Consider the following 21,231-nt stretch of genomic DNA (forward strand, 5'->3'; position numbering starts at 1 on the left):
TGATCATGCAGGCAAAACAAAATTTTATAAACCTACTGTTGTTGTTGTTGTTGTTGTTAAATCTCCAGAAAGTTAACTACTCCCACTATGACAACACCTACAATTTTCAATATTCCAGCATGTTTTAGCCATCAGATGCTCCTTTGTTTTTTATATAGCTAAATCTTAAAAGGGTGGCTTGAGATCTACTCTTAAATCACATTTACTATGGAATACTTTCTATCTATTTCACTCGTTTTTAGCTGATTTAGATATTTTTAAAAATACATAATTGGTTTTCTATACAAAAACGTTCATTTAAAAAAGGGGAGGTAATAGTATTGTAGGAAGTGCACTTCGTACACAATTCGTGTCTGAAACCTTAGGATCCACTGCTGTTGTGTTCAGGTGTTTACGAAAGCAATACAGTTCGATGCTTCCTTGCTGCTAAACAAGGTTTCTAAACTCAGTGAATGCTGATCCCACGCCGGTTTTGCTTTTTTTTTTTTTTAAGGAACTCTGTGCGCTGTTTGGGATCACCCGGAAAACCCACGCATGTACGGCTGCATCCATACCCTTTGCAAGGAATCCGGGTGGTCGTCTTGCTTGAAAACCCGTCCTGTCCTTCGCGAGAGGGTGGAGAGGCTACAGGAAGGCGGCGGCAGCAGCAGCAGCGTCTGAGCTGCGGGCGACGGCCTTCGTAATCCAAAGCGCGACTCCGCGCGCTCCAGCAGCTCGCTCGTGCATTGTCTGAGTACCCCACTAAATAGACGCTAGCAATTCATATTTCTCAACCAGCGTTCACGTCTTTCTAGACCTAATAGCCCATGAAGAAAAGTATGAAAAATACGTCTCACAAAGCCATTAAAAGTACCGCACGATGACAGACGGTGCAGAAGTTTAAATAGCCGTTTAATGCAAACTCTCGATAGCATCCTTATATCAAGCCTTTAAAATAATAATGATGGTGAAGAAGAAAAAGAAGAAGAAAAACGATGACGACGATGATGGTGGTATTGCTAAAGCTGATGATTTTAGCCAGGTACTGATTCCTTTCATCATGGCAAAGTTAATTGAGCATTCATATGAGGAACAACAGTATCTTATTTTATACAATAGAATATGTAAATGTGTGTGTGTGTATAAACACAGATGCATGCACATATACACACAGGCCTGTACGCACAAATATAAAAACCTGCTCAAATCTATTTTCGAATCAAATTCTACAAAATAACACAAAAACACTATAGAATTTTACACATACTGGATTGTATAGCTGGAGATGAATGGCTAACTGCTAATTTTGAGAAGCTTGTTTATCCAATTAATAAGCTTTATTTAAAAAAAAAACAACACACACCTTAAATAGAATGTAGTGGGAACTATGTTCTAATCAGCTGGCTAAAATATTCATAGAATACTCATAAAATTGAGATAAAAACACTGTTTCTGGACCTACACAATACTGAAGAAAAAGGCTGAGAAATGCACAGCCAAAAAAAAAGGTTACACTCCTCTTTTCCATTTTATCTAAACATTTTAAATTGAATCAATGCTTTAAAAAAATCTAGGTGAGTGTTCAGAGTGGGGGTGGGGAGTAGACCGATACACACACTGGCTCCTAATTTTTTACCATAATTGTTCCCCTTTTTAAAAAGAAATCTCCAGTACAAAACAACAGTACTACATTTAAATCAAAGGCTCAAGGCTAAATTTTGTCAGTGGATTGCGTTTCTTTAGAGTCCAGTTGATCCCCAAGGTGTCTTTCGGCTGCTGTTCTGGGTTTGTGTTTTTGCCTCTACGGCTCGCTCTCGAAGGAACTTTGTTCAGTTAATGTAGACCCTACAAGGTGGCGCTCTTCACGTTGAAAGACTAAAAAGACTAAATGAGTTTAGGGCCAGAATAGCATTTTCTAGAAAGCAAACTTAAAAACAGACAGAGAGACAGACAAGAGAACCAACTCTGCCAGTTTGCTATCAGCTCTTTGGTATTGAAAAATGGCATGGGTGTTTTTGTGTCCATGAGTGTATACATACACATTTCCCCAGTCTGCACTTTATTTCTTCTGTGCAGGCCTATCTTGACTGAATGAAGAATGCAATCCCATTTCTGCTCAGCAGCAAACCTCACAGCATTTAGAAAGACTACATCCAGGATACTGTATATAGGATTGCAGCTTTAAACATTCAAGCAAGAGTAAACACAGCATCTCCTTCCCCTAATAACATTCATTTTCAAACAAGCACAATGACACCCCATTACAGTACTGTATTGCAAATAGTTAACTGATAAATGCTTTAACCATTGGAAACAATGAATGAAACCACACCAAGATGTTTGCCCACCCCAAATCTTCCTCCCTCTGGATGTTAGGACTGAACTTTGAAACACCTATCACTCTCTCTCTCTCTCTCTCTCAAACACACACACACACACCCTCCTTGAACTATGAAGAGGTCGGCAGATGCAATTCACTCTGTGACATGATAGCTGACACACAGAGAGTTTTAGCCAAGCTTATGATCTGTGTTGTCTTGTTGAAATGTTGTCTGTTTAATGGGGCGATCATGCAAGCTACATCAGGAACAAAGCCTAGCGGTTTCTACAAGCATCACTAAGTTAAGGGAAGCACCACAGCTTGCAAATATATCAAACTAAACTGCAAAGAGAAACAATCTGATTTTAAAAAAAGAAGAAGAATTGTGCCACAGTCATTATGCACGACTTATATTAATACACACAGAAACAATTTTTTACAGTATCCCTGCCAGCCAGTAGAACAGATTTCTTAAATAAATGGGGGAAAAAACAAAAAAAGATAAAGTACACAAACTCTAACCAGCCTTCCTTAAGTCAGTTTATTTTTGTTATCATTTCTGTTAGAAGCTTTTAAGGTTTTCAAAATTATAAAGGTAAGGGAAAAAGCTTCATATCTGGAGGATTCTAAAATGATGGTGTGGTTTGAGGGCTGAGAAATGGGGGAGGGGTAGAGAAGTCATTGCAAGGGAAGGATAAGATGTCACTTGTGGCCATTTTTAATTATTTTAAATAAATTGTAGTCAAAGCCTCTCCGGTGGTTTTTTGTTTGTTTGTTTGTTTTGGGGGGGGGGTGTTGTTTTTGTTTTAATCCTCATATAAATTATTTTGAGCCTTACTGACTGCAGTAATTTGGTTCTATAATTCCCTGGCCAAGCATGCATCCTTGGCATGTTCTTCCTTTCTTCCTTCCTTTCTCCAGATGAAATTTGCTTCTGTTAATATCCACAGGCCAGATGCAATCAATAATGCTATTATTCACTACTTATGATGGCCAGTTAAATTATATTGCAAGCGAAAACTTTTGCTCCATAGGTTTTAATATCATACTAATTACACACTACTCTCATGCCAGCGGGGATACATGCATTTATCACATTTATATCAAACGTCGCTGCTTTCCTGATGACATCATGGGAGAAGAGTGAGGACAGGCAGGAGAGGGAAAGGATGACTCTGAAGTTAACTGCCTAAAAAACTGAGTTGCAGCACCCCAACTGAAGCAATAAGGATTCCTACCACAAATTACGGGATTTCAGAATCTTTAATAATGTACGAAATGTTACCAAACAGTTCTGTAAACTAAATTGTACATACCAATTCTTCTAGCCATAAATATTGAATATGTGTAACATGTATAACCGGACCTTTACATGCGGATAAATATGGAGTTCAGGAAATATATACAATATGTGGTTGTATTTGTCAAAGCAATGGACAGGTTATAGCTTATAGCTTTTTCTTTCTTTCTTTCTTTCTTTCTTTCTTTCTTTCTTTCTTTCTTTCTTTCTTTCTTTTTTAATATCACTTTACATACACAAATGTAACAGTTTGACACGCAGATTCAGGCTTGCACTATACGAATTATTTTGACAGGACATGAAACAACATTTTACTGCACTACTTAGACTGGACTTTGGGACAAAATGCTTGCACTTTATACAAAAGAAAAAGCACATCAATAATATTCTGTTAGGTTGACGTTTAGACTGTAATAATACAAAGTAATTCACATTTTGGTACACATTTACTAGAACATCCTTGCCATTCAGTACAAATAGTAGATCTCCTACCACCCCTCCTTCCCCTCTTTCAGCCTCCTCCCTCTCCCCCTCCCCCAGTATATGCAAAGACCACCGTTTCACAGATCCCCTTATTTCAACCTGTGGCAGAACTATTTACAGAATCAAACAGTACATTGTAAGCTAGTATTTCTGTATTTACAGAAAACAGTGAGGCAGCTGCCCAGAGAAACATGCAGTTGTGAGAGCTCCAGTCAGTGGTTCCATTTAAAAGCCCTGCACATGGACAAGATGGCACCACAACGCCCCCCCCCCCCTGGCCGTTCTCTCGTACACAAGAGGACCCTTTGGGCTTGGCTTTCCTGGCCTTTGGCCCCGGAACCAAAGCAAAACAGCAGAAGAGGGACCAGAGAGGGAGGGAAACAAGGAGGGGGGAGAAAGAGAGAGAAAGATAGAGAAAGAGAATTCTTGATTTGGTTCACTCTTGGGTCTATGGCAGCACTTAGATAGATAGATTGATAGATAGATAGATAGATTTATTTATTTATTTATTTATAAAAAAAAGAGCCAAACAAAACACACACCAAAAAAAAAAAAAATCGATTTCAAAGAGTTCATTATTTTCGCAGTCTTTTAAATAGGTCGCTTTTGCCTATGTTTGTTTGTTTGTTTAAACGTACCATTCGTTAAAATTTGACGTGAGCGTACTGTGGCTGGACGTGTGATGGACTGCTGAAGACGAAGGGGATAAGGAACTTGTGGTCTGGTTTTCTGTGGATGGAGAAACGATGGTTGGGGGAGTTGAAGATTCATAGCCCGAGCTGGCAGCGGGGGAAGGCTGGGACCCCTGGGAGGAGGATTCGTGGACCTAGGAAACAGAGCAAGGGATAACAAAGAGAAGAGCTTGGTGCGTGGATGGGTGTGAATATATGTACGTGTGTATGTGTGTGTGTGTGTGTGTATACACACACACACACACACACATACATACACACACACACACACACATACACACATACGTAGACACATGCACGTGCACACACGTACACACATTCCACACTGCAGGGCTAAATAGTTGTGGATGCCTAACTGACACACCAATGTGCATGCGCGCTGTCCCGGCTAGTTGCCCCAAATGCTAAGCCCCTGAGCTCCATTCACCAACTGAACTCTGTATGCCAGAGAAGAGGGAGGGGGAGGAGAGAAAACGCCTGAAGTTTGAAATCCTGCTTTGCTAATCAGGAAGCTGGTTGATCACAGAGAAACGTGGAGCTCTGAAGTACCCGCCAGCTAGCCTGCCCTCTGATAATTTCAGGGGACTGCCGTGCAAAGAAATAGGGGCCTGGGTTACAGAAAAGATGAGCGAGCAGTTAGCGCAAGCTTAAACAAGAAAACGAGAGTTTTCCATGCCTGCCTGGGTCCCTTTCTTTACAGCACCACCATCTAAAATTTGCTTTAAATTCTTTTCCCGAAGCAGCGCCTAACCCCAGACTAATCCGAAGCGGGACCCATGGTGAGCCATTCCCAGCGTAAAGAACTGGGATCGTTGGCTTTTTTGAGCCTGGATGCTGTATAAAGAGTTCTGCCTTTAACTGTCCTGTCTAGAGCGGCCACATCGTTGGGGCCAAACTCCCTGTAGATCGAATCCCTTCTTGGCTAATAAACCGGGGGCTCGCCACTCTTTTCCTCTAGCCCCCTCCCCGCAAAACATAGCAGTGGTTATTATTATCCAAGTCGGTGGTGAGACAGGGGAGGTGAGAAGGTCCCAAGAAAGGAATAGCTCAGAAACAAGGAAAAAGCTGAAGCGATCATTTTACCTTCATGTGTTTTCGTAGGGAGCTGGGATGCGTGTAGGACTTATCACACATTTTGCAGAGATAAGGTTTATCTGACGTGTGGACATGCATATGCTTTTTGCGATCACTACTGTTGGCGAAGCGCCTGTCACAGCCCTCGAATTCACACTTAAAGGGTTTTTCACCTATTGCAAAAATAAAGGACCCTCTAATTACAAATCTAGCACCTTATATTATATTATATAAAAATTAGCACACACACACACACCCCAGATCATTCCAACTCCAAGAAATATTGGGAGAGGGCGATGAGAACTAAATAAAATATTTCCTGAATTTCGTTTCTTCCGCTTCAAGAACTACTCCCGGATTTAATCTGACATGAACCTGCGGCAGCAAATCTTGGCAGTCTCTGGCACAGGAAAATTCGCTGCCACTGTTAAAGCTATATCTGGTCTTAGTTTACTTTCCTTTTTCCATATTCAACCCTAGTGTTCAATAATCTCAAAGAACTTTACAGTTATCTCTCTTCCTCTGCTTTATACGCTTTGATTAAACTTCCAAGTGATAATAGTGCCTGCTTCCAATTCTTGTATAAACTTATATGATAGAAAGGGAAAGGGAAAAAGGAAGGGGGGGAGGAAGGAAGAAAGGAAGGAAGGAAGGAAGGATTTTTTTAAAGATATCAGTGATTTACGGTATATTACAATAAACCTTTTCCAAGGTTAGCATTTAAGACCACATAAAACCATGAAGCTCATATTACTTACAATTGCCCTACGTAATTAAATATTTAAAGAGAAATAAAAATGATAGCAAGGAAAACTGGGATGAACAAGCTATATATTTAGCCAGATTTCTCAAAGCAACACTGTCATACCAATTAATTAAAACCAATAAATTCAGACCGCTGCCATCTTTTTCCCTCGACTCCCCGCTCCCACCTCCCTTCCTTCCTCGGCTGTTAGAACCCGCCGTATATTTCTAAATCCCTTTCCTGAAAAATAAATTAAAAAATAAAAATAAAAAAACCTCTAGAGAAAATGAATCCTGCGCTTCTCTTTTTCACTCAGCTTAACTTCAACCCGCAATTGAATCGCCTTCTTCGGCTAGGGCTGTTCAGGCAACCGCCGCCTGACTGCCGAGACTTCTCCCCTTCCCGCAGAGACATTCTTTCGAACGGCCCTCTCTAGACCCGTCAAGGCAAGTGAAGTTCGAACTCTCTTTTTTGTTTCTTGGGAGACCTACCTGTGTGCGTCCTTTTGTGGATTTTGAGATTTTCCGACCGAGCGAAGACCTTGCCGCATCCCGGGAACGGGCAAGGGAAAGGTTTCTCCCCCGTGTGGACGCGGATGTGGTTGACCAGTTTATATTTGGCCTTGAAAGGCTTCCCTTCCCTGGGACACTCTTCCCAGAAGCAGATGTGGTTGGACTGCTCGGGCCCGCCAACGTGCTCCACGGTGACGTGAGTCACCAGCTCGTGCATGGTGCTGAAAGTTTTGTTGCAGGACTTTTTCGGGTTAGCCAACTGCTCGGGCTCGATCCACTTGCAGATGAGCTCCTGCTTGATGGGCTGCCTCATGTAACGGAAGAAGGCCCCCGCTCCGTGATGGGCTGCCATGTTCATATTCATGTGGCCGTAGCCGTGCAGCTGGGGGGACGCGTAGTGCTCGGAGCGCGGGCTGGTCACCTGGCCATACTGCTCCGGCCGGCCGTACATGTCTCCAGAGAAGCCGAGGCGCATCTGCCCGTTGACCACGTTGGGCGACGCGTGGCTTGTGGCTTGCTCGTGGAGGCCCGGGAAGAGGAGATGGCCCGCCGCCTCGCCATGCCCGTGGGGCCCGCCGAAGCTGCCGGCTGCCGAGGCGAAGAGGCTGTGCTGCGCGCTGGCCGCCGCGGCCGCCTCCCCAAAGCCCCGGTTGCGGAAAAGAAAGTCCCGCGTGGAGTTGAAGGCGGCCGCGCTGGAGTAGGAGCCGACGTGGCCCGGGTGGTGGTGGTGGTGTCCCAGCGCCGCCGCCGCCGCGTAGCCCGGGGCCTGCGAGGTGAAGGCGGTCTGGCCGGCCGAGGCCAGCTCGTGGCTGCTGGGGTTGAGCTTGAAGGCACCCATGCCGGCGTCGGCGAAGGGGTTGATGCCCAGTCCCACCTCACGCTCCGTCACATCGCCCGTGGAGTGGTGGCGAGAGGAGCCGAAGGTCGTCACACCGATGGCCGGGTACTGCGGTCCAGCATCCAAGAGCATTTTCTCCCGCTTTGCGGGCAGCTGCGGCAGCAACTGCCGAACAAAAGTGATTTATCGGGGGCAGGGAGGGCGGGGGAGAAAAGAAGGAAGCAGCCGCCAACAAACGGCAGGAGAAACGGGAAGGAAGAGCCGCTGCTGCGCCGCCGCCGCCGCCGCCGCCGCCGCTGCCGCCGCCGCCGCCAATCCAAGCAGCTTCGCCGTGCCTTTCTCTTGCCAAAGTCCGCGCGCCGATCAGCCACTAAAGCGACCACATCAGGAACTCCCCCTTCGGCATCCGCGCACCAAAAACACACACACACAAAAAGGAGAGGGTGGGCGAAGGGGTCGGGTGCGGGGGGGAGAAGGCTGGGGGGAGCGCCGAGGAAGCAGTCGAGAAGCTGCGAAAATAAAAGAAGAAGAGTAAAAAAAGACCTCGGCGCGCGCACAGGCAAAACCGATTGCGCCTCCCCCCCTCCTGCCTCTCGGACTGCACTTTTCGGGGTCTTCGCGGGGAGGAGGGAGAGAATTCAGAAGACCCCGTTCTCAAATAACAATAGCCCAGAGAGATGAGGAAACAGGCTCTGGCTGGGAAAAAAATCAAAACAAAAATTAAACTTCCTTAGTTCTTTTCTTTCTGGATTTTTAAAAACAGAAGCTAGAGGAATGTAGAGAAGTAGCGAACAATTTTCTTTTCTCTTCCAGCTCTTCCACTCCCCCCCCCCCGTCTCTTTTTTCCCCTCCTTTGGCTTTTTCCCCCCTTCACTTTCCTTTTTCCCCCTGCTTTGTTTAAAAAAAAACGGCGCAAATCATGCACAATATTGTCTTTTGCGGTTTATCTTCCTGGGGAGAAACTTTCACCTCCTCAGCCGGGCGGTGAACGCGAGACTGATAGCGGCAATCATTCCTGCAGATAAATGAATTGAAAAGACGACACCGTCCCCCCCTCCCCCATGAATGGGAGAAGGGGAGGAGCTACGTGAAGGCCGACGTCGCAGATCATTGGTGCCTCGTCGTTCCTACTTTCGCTTGCAACTCCCTCCTTCCTTTCCAATTAAGGGTGCACAAAACCTCCGTTCTCTCCTGATTGGTTCTCTCCTCTCATCAATCCCAGGTATTGTGAAGCCGAGTGACTTCGCGTTTGACAAACAGCTCGTCCAGGAGTAGCAACTTTTCATACCATAAACATATAAAGTATATATTTTTTGTGCTGGAAAATATTTCCAATGGTCTCTTTTCTCCAGCTTTGCTCTGGAGATAAAGATGTAGATGTCCCTCCTGTGCTATGTGTTACTTTTTTCTTTCGAAGGTGCTCATTGGTTGGCGCTCAAGACCTTTGAACAACACTCGACAACTTTTTAAGGGGCAGACCGTGGAAATCCTTTTGTGATTTGCTCCTTTTCCACTTGCGTTTTCTTTATTCTTTGACCTCTAATGCTCTCCCTAAAGTTTGTGCTGACTTCTTTAGATCTTGTTTTAAAACAACAAGCGTGATATCAGTGGAAAAACGACAGTAATGCGTTCCATCATTTTTCCCCCCAGAAAATAATATGTAGCACCCATCAAAAGGCAGTTGGGTGAGAGCGCTTCAGTGTGTTTTTGTTTTTGCTTTTGCTTTTTTGTGTAGTGGTGTTGTTGTCTCCTTTTTCAAACTTACTTTGTTTTTTCCCCCTCCCCTTTCCACTTTTTAAACCCGAACTCTTTAATTCAGGATTTTAAAAAAACTGTAAATTTTCCCAAAGTTGCTTTTGTCTCTTCTATGCTGCATGAAGTTCTTGGATCCTGGGGTTTTATAATGTATTTGAAATCCTCTCTAGATAGGAGCAGTATAAATTTTCTGACGCTCAACCGTTTCTAGTTCACAAATCAGTCACCCTTGTCACATTTATTGAAATTCCTCAACTTGCCACACCAGGACGGTGGAAAAAGCAGGCGGCGCCTTTGTTGCTGACCAAGCTTGTGATCGCCAGAGAAAATTTACTTACCTTCAGATGAGTGAGCAGAAAAAGAAATAACACTCCCTTTGATTTAGTTAGGAAAATGCAGACATTTGGATTCAGTGCAAACATACAACACTTGCTTGTTTTCTAGATGCAACCCCTCGATTAACCTGCCTTTCCCCCAACTAAAGTCTATTGAAGAACTGCGAATAGTTCGCCTTTGTTCCTGCTACAAAGAGCCATTGACTGTATATTAAAATGATTGTCGAGATGGAGAAGTATGCTACTTAAAAACAATCTTTGTGGCTCAATCACTTAAGCAAAGCAACTTCGAGATCTCCTTCCTTGCAATGCACCGGAATGTATTTGTTTTTTAAAGGGCAGCATTTGTTGTGAACCTGTTTTGTTTTTAGTTCGGACCAATTGTTTCCCAATATCCAGAAATTTAGACGGGGTGGGGGGTGGGGGTTAAAACTAACTAAAACTCTGAATCTCTCAGGTTTGTTGAACCAATGGGAGCTTTCCCACAAAACGCGTTCTTCCAATTGCCTATTAGGCGCGATGAAGCAATTCCCCTGGCAGTTCTAGGTGCGCGATATAATATTCAATATTTCTAAGTTATATGTTTTAAGAAGGGGGGAGGGGACCACATGGCAACATATTTTACTTTTTTTAAAAAAAAAGAAACATTTCGCTCAGATACGCGATGCAAATGAATGCTGCACACCAGATATTCGTGCAGGTTCAAAGCAACAGAACGGAAGATTTTCAGAGCAGTCTCGTCTGTAGGGTTCCTGGGCTTTCTCTCCCCTATTAGTGCTGATGTTTGGGGGAAAGTAGCCTTGCAAAACAAACCAACGTAGCCCGCCTCCAGCGCCTTAAGCAACAGGTCTGAAGCACCACATCTCGATAAGAAACGCGTCTCAGCCTGTGAGTATTAGACCTGGCGTGAGAGGTGAAAGGTTACTTAGCCTTAGCACGGTGACTTCCAGGGCGACCAGCAAGAGGAAAATCTCGGGAACATTCTGTCCCCAGGAGAAACCCGCGCGCCCTTGGAGGGAGGAAGAGCACGGAGTCTTCGGAATGCAGGGCAGCGACTGAAACCCACCCCAAGCCTTTACCTTCACGGAACAGTGCCGCCCCAAAACGGCTGCCTGGTTGCTTTGTTTCTTCGCCTGCTTGTTTCTCCGGGTGGGGGAAAAGGCGGCTGAGGTAGAAAGTCCATTTGTGCCTGTGTGCGTGTGCGCGCTGTGTGTGTGCAAGCGTTGTGGGTTGTAGAAGTGATCAAAAGTGGGATTTGTGGCATGTTCTCTGCAGGAAACGAGAGCTGCTCCAGTTCAAAGCCACATGCACCAACGTGACACATAAGCCATTAAAATACCGTCCCGACGTTTTATTTCTATTTCATTCTGCGTTTGCCAACTACTTCCAGAAAGCAAGAGAAGAAGAAATGAAGGATGGACGTTCCGACGAGGCGCCCAAGAGGAGTTCTGGTTTGATCCAGCCGCTGCCCACCGCCCCAATTCTCTCCCCCCCGCCCCCCCCCCCGCCACCACCAGCCTCTTCTCTCATCTCCTTCTGTTTTTCGCTCTTTTATTATTACATTCTCTTATTTGTTGTCCGTTCGGGCTTGGTAGACAGAAATGAAGGGATCTCGCCTTCAACAGGTGGAGTGGGGTAAGTGACTAAGATCTGGGGAAAGGATGGGAGGTGGAGGAAACTGGGAAACACGGATTCCAACCAGGTTCAGGTAGACCAAGCTGGTGGAGCAATTTTTCACTTCTAGGAAGGTCGATGTGTGCAAACCTGAATTTAAGAAGCTTCTCTCTGTGTGTCACACGCACACGCACATGCACACACACGCATCCACGAGTTTTTTACTTTCTCTGGCACGTGAGTTATGGGTTTGGCACCATTTCCTTCACCGCAGACGGTTTTCAGGTAAGCTGTCCATGGCCCTACAGCTGAAGGCGGGCGGTGGCGGGGGGGCGTTGGAATGATATTCTCTTCCCCGGGGCCAGATGATGAGGACCTTTCTGAGCATGGCTTTTCTCACGCTGCCGCTGGAGCAGGCGCGTCTAGTGCTGATCTCCAAAGACGCCTCTTACAGGACGGCAGACAATAAACCAGCCGGTTGCGGTAGAGCGGCGGTGGCACTGAGAGAAAGGGAAAGCAGGAAAGCCGGATCCTAACGCTCGGAAATGCCTCCTTGGGCGCCTTACAGAAATGTGGGTCGGCCACCATCTGTCCTCGTTTTGCCTCAGGCTGGAAATGCCTAGAAAGCGAGAGGCCGACATTGGTTTGGCCAGTCTAGGTCTTGCTCTGGGGAACTCAGCACCAGCTTCTCCCGCGTCCGGCGCAGAGAAGAGGGAGTTAACCCGATCTGCGGGTAGAGGTGTGGCGCCCGAGACTCTGGGAGTAAAGGTCCAGCGGCCTTTCATAATCGAACCGTCCACTTAAGGAGTTTTCCTTAAGGGAGCACTCCGAGCCTTTAAGAGAACTAAGTAGGATTCCTCTAAAACAACCCTCCCCTGCAAACACATACACTCTTTCAACCCGTCCTCCTTCAGGGTCTGGCCCTTCCTTCCCAGTGGCAAGAAAGGTGAAGCTTGCTTCATTTCCTTGGCTACTGTTGATCATGTAGTTAATCAGTTTGGATAAGTGTTGAAGGCTTGAGCTCTTGAAGTGGCCGGCTTTGGAAACACCCTGGAGGTTGACCTCTGACCTGCGACTGGGAACATGTGCCAGGCCCACAGTATCCGGAACAATGACTTGAGTGTGCAACCTAGGGAAGGCGGGGGTGAACATTGGCTTGTTTTGCTTTCAAAGGACTAGTCCTACCTGATTTCCTAACCAGCACTGGTAGAAGCAGCTGCTGGAGGCACCCTACTAGTTTGCAAAGCTCTTGAAATATGGATCTGGCCTTCCTTCCTCTACATGACTAATAAAGATTGGGAATTAGTTTGATTCCTGTATGTACATTCTCTGTAAACTGTTTTTGGTTTTGCTTTGCTTTGCTTTTTTTTTTAAAGGAAATTATCATTTCAAAAGAACATAGGACATTTATAGGAGCTGATACTGTACTGCAGCTTTCCCAAGTGCTGCTGTTTAAGAGTGAATTGGCTGAGAAGGAGAAGAAGAAAGGAAGGAGGAAGAAGAACAGTCTCTCCTAATATTCTGGAGATTCAGTGGAGCCTGTAATAGATTTGCTTACTGCTAAACTATTTTTAGTATGGAAATAGAGGTGAGGACTATCCAGCCCATAGTAGAAAACAAACTTACTCAATATGTAAATACATGTCTCATCTGTGCCAGAGGCCCAACACACACACACCTCAAGACTTACTCCATCATATTTTCAGAATTTGGTCACTGTAAAAAAGAAAATGAAAACTCAACAGTAACAACAAACCTCCTTCATTAATAATGAAAGTAATGTGTTAGAAACCGTTGGGGGGGGGGAATCCTGTTACACTGGCCCTCCGATTAAGCCCTCTTCAAAATCTTTTATTTTGGGAGAAAAGTGTGTTTAAAAATTAGAAACTGAAGTGTTAATGGATTAGTTGAGGGATAATTTAGTGTTTTTAAGTACTTTAAAGCACCTTCTTTCCTACTGTTTTTTTCAGCCTTATTTTAGCTTTGTTCACACTATTCCAAGGTAATTATAATCTTAGATTTTCCTTTGATATTTGAACAAATTCAACTAATTGTTATAGCTTGAGGGTTTTTTTTTAACATTATCCCAGTACTTGAATAACTGATTACAACTGAGTTCATGCTAAGAAGTTTGAGCAAAACCTTCTAAATACAGTATTATTAGTAGTAGTATTGTTATATAATATTTCCAATATAGCACTGGTCTTTTTATCCTGTAACCCACACAGAAACTTGATGCGGCTTCTTCTTTGTACATGTGGTTCTGATGAAACTGCATTCCTTAACTTCTCTCCATTTTGCATCTATATTCCAAATATAAGAGGTCTTACTGTAGTGATGCGGTCATGAAACCATGTCTTCTTGCTGTTTTGTGTGTCACTATTGCATGCAATTACTTCTTCACATTTGCCACTGGTGACAAAAGTCAGGATGATGTGTCTTTGAATTTTCTGAAGGCACCTCTTAAATCTGGGTCTGGGCAGTAGAAGCCCTGTGTCTGGCACAGACAAGCCATTGGTTCTCCCTTTGAAATGTAGAGACAAGGCATGTAAAAGCGGCAGCTTTAAAGTACCCCAGCCATCTTGATGGTATTTGATTTAAACCTGAGAGAGTATCTTTGGAGCGTTTTGCAAATGAGACCCAGTTTAATATTGGCCCTGAAAAGTCCATAAACAATGCAACCAAGTTGGTGGTAGTGCTTCTTAATTTTCTTCCAGGAGGAGTGGGTCACATCAAAGCAAAACTGGAAAAATCTCCTTTCCTATTTCTCTCTCTAAATCATTCCTAGACCTGCTCTGTAAAATATGCTCAAACTTTTGAAATGTTTAATTGTAAGCTCGTTCTCCCTCTTCCCGCCCTCCCTCTCTCCCTTCCTTTATTTCTGCCGTATTTTGTAGACACAAAGACTGAGTTCCAAAACAATCTGAGTCTTTTATACTGGGTGGGGGAAAAAAGGAGATTTCACGCCATTCTCAAATTATTTATCACTTGCACATAAGACAGCCACTTTTTTTTTTTTTTAACATACCACTCCTCTTTCCTAAACAGGGATCAAATCAGAAAATAAAGCACAACATTCACCTTGAAATGAGGAAAAGAAAACGACTTTACAGAAACTTTCTGGAACATTCAAGTAAGTTAATACATAATTTCTTATACTTGCATAAACACAGCTCAGTCGGACAGTGTCCCACCAGTTCCCTTTCTGTTCGTTCAGATGTTCTAGAATGTACATTTGGTATGGTCCCAGTTAAACCTGATCCTCTGTGATTGTACTGTCACATTATGCTATGACATATTCATCTTGCATTCATTAATGGATGATTTGATTGGAATGAGGTTTGACATGTATTTGGATCTTATTAAAAAAGAAGACTTTGATCTTGGAGATTGGCTTTACATGATCTATATCATTGTTAGCTGCCACATCAGCCTTCCACAATGTGGTAGCTTTCCAGTGTCCACCATGAGAGGACTTAAGCGGAGTATTGACTGACATCTTATCTGACAGGAATACCTTAATCTAGAGGGAGTGAATTAAGCATTCTATTTGAAATTAGCATCTAATTGGGCTGGTCTTGGCTATTTCAGCTTTTAAACTGGAGGAAGGAAGGGGAAGGCATCTGAATTTTCCAAAGGAATAGCCATCTCTACCTGAGCTCCCCATCCTTCCTTGTTAGCCGACTTAGATGTAAAAATACCTGTCAGTAATAACTGGGAGAGGAGAGGAGAGGAGAGGAGAGGAAGAAAGGATACAGAGCTTTGATTCTCTCTCTTCTTTCCAACGATCTTCCCTCCTCAATAAAAGTGTGGGCCAGCATTTCATCCCATATTATTTTGCTGCCCTTCTAAGGCCTTTCCAATGTCTTGAAAAATCCTTCCACATAATATCTTATGGTGAGAGTGACAAGGAAGGTTCCTGGTCTTCCTTACAGTCTTCTGGTGGCCCAGGGAGCATGGATTTCCACCTGTATTATGTCCTTAGAGCCCATCAACAACTCAGTTAATCCTCACAGAACACGAGCTTTAAATGGGTTGCTTCCCTTGAAATCATAGGCACTAGGCACGACATGGGGTTTGGAAACTAGGTATTTTCAATGAACCAAGTTTTGGATTCAGTTCATCCTTCTTTTATTATCAGTTCTCACACAACTACTGGATAATAAAACTAAAATTTCGGGGGGGGATGCTGTGATTTTAAAGAAGCGAGCTGGGAGTAGGGATGGCAACGCTGCATGGAAATTCTTTCCTCACAAAACTTTCCTTCTTCATAAGCGATGAAGACCTCCTCTGAAAAGGTCAACCCTTCCCTACACGGATTCAATGACCCGTCAGCGAGACAGACATAGAACTGCGGGAAAAGTTTCTGAGGGTCTCAATTGCCCAGAGAATCCGGCTGTTTTAACCAAAAGTTAAAAGGTCAGATTCTGCTAAGCAGCTACAGCCAAACCAGCTCTGTTTAAGAGATGGGGTAAAATAAAGCATGCACTGCCAGGCGGGCAAGGCCCGAAGAGACTCTGCATTTCCAAAGCTTTCTTTCTTTCAATCCTGGGAAAGCGAGTCAAGTGCACTGAATAAAATGTCCCCTGTTTGTTTCAGGGTTCTGGTGTTGGTTAAGGAGGAGGCCTGGGCAGGTGAGAACCCTTCAATTCATTCAGAAAACTCCATTACAGAAAATTGCCAAGGGGATCAGCCTTTTCCCCCCCTGCACTCTGCCATCCTGTTTGCGGTAGAAATTGAAAGCTTCTGCCCCCTCCGGCTCCTCCGAAGGAGACTTTGGGTCCTTGAACACAGTAGAGAAATGGGAGACATTTGGGATATAAGGAGTAGGCTTCCCTCCCCCACTCCCTCCCTCCCCCCCCAGCAAACTTAAACTGAACCCTGAATTCAAAGGGAGAATACATCTTAATCAGTTGACGGCAGAGATCGGGGAAAGAAAGAGAATCCATCCTTCCCTGGCAAACCTACAGGCCGCGCTACAGGCTGTGGCAATGGAAGGGAAGATCCTTAATGGGTCTGTTTTCTTAGGATCTAAGCGAATCTTGAAGACGGCGGCCGAATACATCAGCTAACTTTTGTAAATGGTGTTCGTGGCCGTTTCCTTCGCTTTATTCGTACGCCAATTGGTGTACCGCCCACTTCAAAGTCTTTAACTGAGCTTGGACTTCGGATTAGATAGCCTTTGCTTCCCCGATACTTTGGCTCTCTGCTACCCACCACCTGGCAGGGCAAGGTAGTGTCCGCGCTCCGCCTCCCCCCTCCGCACCCCCAGCCACTGAGCCCCGCAGTGCGCCTTCAGTTGTTCGCACAGATCGCCAGGCTGCACTTCAGCCGGAGCAATTGAGCTCGCCGAACCCCCCTTCGGTTGCAGTTTTAGCGGGGTCGGAGGGACAGCCAAACAGGACCCGAAGCAGTCAGCAAACGGACCCACAAGCTTCTCGCTCTCCTCGCTCCTTTCTTGGAGGCCCCTGCCAAATTGTAAGCAAGCGGGCCGCGACGAAAGAGAGGACGCCTGCGAAAAGCTGGAACGGCGAGGATTTCTTCCCATGGTCTCTTCCAGGCCTTGCAGCTGCGCCCCTTCGGTGGGAAGGAAATGAATCCGAACTCACTGGAGCTGGCAGAAAAACAGCCAGATTGCCTGGGGGGGTGGCGGGATTGAAATCCTGCTTCTGGCTAATGGCCGCGATAACGCAACTAGGCGTTATTCTTGGAAAGGACCGCTCTCCTTGTCATCAAGTTCCTCCGTTCCAGTATTTATATTAGAAGCGGAATCTCTCCTCTCAGGGCTATGACAGTCTTAAAATACAGGAGGGGGGAAGAATACCTGCCAACCGGATTTCTGTAAGTGTGTGGAACCTAGAGCTCTTCTGCAGCTCTTAAGGTCACCCTAATTTCCCCGGTTCAGAGAAAGATTGGCCACACAATTGCAGACATCAGACGCACGCACGTACATGGAATGTGCACGCTTTGTCTTCTGCATTCTCCGGGATAGCAGTGCAACTTTGTTCAGGACCTCCTCTTTTTATTTTCTCCGCCTTCTGGTCTTGTGTACCACCACCCTCCCTCTCTGTTCTCCTCTCCTACACATTGACACACACACACACACACACGCACACAGATATGTCTCCCAAGGTACACAACAAACGCTAGGAGCGAGAGCACTAACTTCACCTAATCTAATGAGAGATACACCATGGGCCATTTCTTTTCCATTGGATTCACGGAGGCGAGGGGGGAGTGGAGGGGAAACCCCTGTGAGAAACCTCGGGGTTTTAAGTAAGAGCGGATAAAGCCATTAGCGTTGACAAGAAGCCATGCCAATATTTTAGAATGGCCTAAGCCAACCGATGGTAACACAGGGGCTTTTTTTTTTAATTGATAAAGTGTTCCAGATGTTTTCTCTCTTGACTGAGGACTGTCAGGATTGAAGGATGTCAAGTATGTAGAGATGAAGTGATTGTAAGGAGGGGTGAGGAAAACAGCTTTATTTGGAAATCCCACTCAGTCTCTTTGTAAGTAACCAGCCTACCAGAGTCTTGGTTCCTGTAACGTTTGTTTTTTTGCCGTAATCTCATTCGGAGGTGGTCAAGGACGGGGAAGGAAAAACGCGAAATGTTTTTGCCTTAAGGCAAAAGCGACTATCAAAGGAAGGTTGTCTTGAGCGGCTGGGGGGTTAGGTTGCCTACGCAAACATGTTATGTAAGGACAGTTAGCTAAGTCCAAGGCGAGTAACTTTTCAGGTCCTTGGGGCATAAAAGTGTGTGTGTTTGCATTTGTGTAAAATATCGGTTTCGCTGCCTTTAAAAATACGTAGAGTTACAACCTGAACAAAACCGGTCAGAACAGGAATATGGCTCTGCTGTGGATGAAATATAATAAAATTCTCCCTTAGATTATTATTTGTGAGGGTTTTTAGCATTTAGACTCAGAATTCCAAGGATTCTCAGAAGCCTATTAGAAAAATTTTGCCGGTAAAATATGTAGACATATTTCCTAATTTGTTTGACTGCTTACCTGAAGTTGCTTGATATTGGCTTTATCAAGGAATGGCTAAGAATCCTTGGAAACAAGGAACAATGATCATCTATGAACTATAGAATAGCTTCAGTAATTGCATAAGATATACTGGAAATGTGAGTGTGTGTTTTAAATATAAAATGCTTTCCACTGAATGGCTGGAATTATAGCCAGGCATTATATGATTTGTTTGAAAGATTTTAAAAAATTTATGGCTTAGGATAACATGTTAATGGTTCGATGATAAGTAAAATTCTATGATGGTGAGAGAAGGAAATATATATGCTTGAGTCCAAAATTCTGCTTCTTGAAGGATTTTCCTCATCTCTACCACCATTTTTCTGTTCCTTAAATTTAATATGCTCTTCATTATTTCATGAATGGATACTGCCTTGGGTGCTGAAACCCTTGGTAACTTCATTGAGAATGTAGTTGACCGGAAGTACTTGCACTGGAGTTCACTCGAAATCCACTCCTTGTTGTTGTTTCATCGGAAATAAAACCCGCTAAATTCAATGGAAGTAACTCGAGTGAATATCAGGATGGCATTTTAAGAGTCATTCTCACTGACACTCAGGACATTAGCACAAAGGCGCTGAGAGAATCGTGGATTATCAGAGAGTCCTTTTTAAATGTTATTTACCCGGGATAGAAAGCGAGGAAGATCACATTTTAAAAGGGCAGATAGATTTTGCCTTTTGTTTTGAAATGCGAGATGGACAGATGGGGCTCATTATAAGATTTTAGTCGGAAATTAACGCGCAGGGGGATCAAACGTGTTGAGAAATGTAGTTAGTTGAGCTAAATTAAAAAAAAAATATGAAGGGGGATGTAGCCCTTCCACCCGACTATGCTTACTCTGACATAATGCTTAGCTCCTCGATTTGGGGCTATGAAGTTAGACAGGATTCTGGTGGCCTCATGTTAAAGACAGGAAGGAATATCCTGAATTCAGTCAAATCAGGATCAGCACTTCTCGGAAAGGTCCCAAGGCTTTAAAAAGGCGAAGGCATTCTGGCATGTTATTATTCTCATCACGGATCGGTAACATTTTAGCCATTTTCCCCCTTCCTTTTACAAGAAGAGTGGAGTAAGAACAGCTTCTATCTGCAATCTACAGGTTGCTTAATTTCACAGCTCCCAGCTCCACAGATGTGATTATTGTTATTCCTCTAACTCAATGGGAGTGATCGCCTATGAGAGGGAGGGAATAGATCAACACCGTTTCTCTTTTTCTCTCCCCCCCCACCCCACGGCCCCATTCCCAACCCACACCAGTACTTCAGAGGCTGGATACTGAAACTTCTTAAGTTCCAGTAAACTTCCTGGAATGATCCACAAGATTGCACTTGAATATTGCTGCAGTCACTTGCAAGTACTGGCTCAGTTTAAAAATAAAGCATATTATGCGATGATGGAAAATCATCGCAAAATATGTTTTATGCGGGGAATAAGGTGCGAGTATTGTTGTTAACCGTTTTTCTTAAAAGGCTCGGTCCTCTAGGCTGCCAACAAGTGTTAGAAATCTAAATACCTCTTTGCCCAGCTCTGCTTCTCGGAATAACTTCTGAATGCAAAGCCTGTCTTTTCCTCATTGTACCCATTTCTGTTGGGAACTGGGGCCCTCCATATATGTGTGTGCCATAAATAATCAGTAGTCAAACTGGGGGCGGATGGGGGGCGCAAGTTTGGAAAGGATCCATAACATCATCTTCTACATCTTCAAGTTCTACCATCTCCTTCGAGAAAATCTGTCACTTATCTATGTATCATGCCCGGTATATTGCAGAATGCCGAAGCGGAGCCTGTTGTCCGAAGCCATTCCTAAGCGGGGAGTCTCTAGAGCAGAGAAGGCGGGCGGAGGCGAGCTTGCAACGTCTGGCGGAGCCTTCCCGGGGCAGCCTTTCTCCTCCGTACTTCTGCCCTGAGGATTCCCGCCGCGGTTTGGCCTGGCCAGGATTTCTCTCCCACTCCAGCCCCAACAGACCCAAACCCAGCGCGGAAGTTCAGAGAGAAGCCTCTCGGCGCCGCGCTCTCTTCCCTGTCTCCCTTCATCTTTGTGGCGGGAAGGAGCCGCAAGCTCGCCTTGAGGTGCCCTGGAGCCAATCAGGCCCTTCGCCCGGGAAGGAGACTCCGCTCTCGGCTCTCCATTAGATCGTCTGCTGATTAAGAGGCTGGCCGAGACTGAGACCTGGCAAAGGTGGAGGGCGGGGGAACCGTGAAGACCCGCAAAGGCTCGAGTCTCGCTCCAGGCAATTCGGGGGGCAGGAAAACGGGGCGACTCCAAGCAATGGGGGCCACCAGCGGGGCACAGGAAAGGATGGGGAACACCAGAGTCCCCCGCCAGCCTCGCCTTTGCGCACTTCCAGGAGCAGCCGCCGCCGTGGCATTGCTCCTCAAAAACTGCTCAAGAGCGCTGAACGGCACCGAGAACCGTTTGACTTGGGTCGGAAAGATGTTCCGCCACCTTTACTCTGTTAATGAAAACGCCGATGAAAACTATTTGCGGGAAAGAAAATATAACAGCACACAGGCTCGGCGGGGCCGGCGCAGAGCTGAGGAGCAAA

At 45.1% G+C, this 21,231-nt stretch overlaps 1 protein-coding gene across 1 annotated transcript; it reads right to left on the reverse strand.

The window, feature by feature from the left end:
* Positions 1 to 4,676: 4,676 nt before the first annotated feature.
* Positions 4,677 to 8,204, reverse strand: LOC134500556 (zinc finger protein ZIC 1). The gene is made up of 3 exons (XM_063307896.1): positions 7,085 to 8,204; positions 5,858 to 6,021; positions 4,677 to 4,908 (listed from the first exon to the last, which is right to left on the reverse strand). The coding sequence occupies exons 1-3, from the start codon at positions 8,073 to 8,075 to the stop codon at positions 4,711 to 4,713; spliced, it is 1,353 nt and encodes a 450-aa protein (XP_063163966.1). The 5' UTR covers positions 8,076 to 8,204; the 3' UTR covers positions 4,677 to 4,710.
* Positions 8,205 to 21,231: the final 13,027 nt, after the last annotated feature.

The sequence above is a fragment of the Candoia aspera genome, chromosome 6, assembly GCF_035149785.1.
Source record: "Candoia aspera isolate rCanAsp1 chromosome 6, rCanAsp1.hap2, whole genome shotgun sequence".
NCBI lineage: Eukaryota > Metazoa > Chordata > Lepidosauria > Squamata > Boidae > Candoia > Candoia aspera.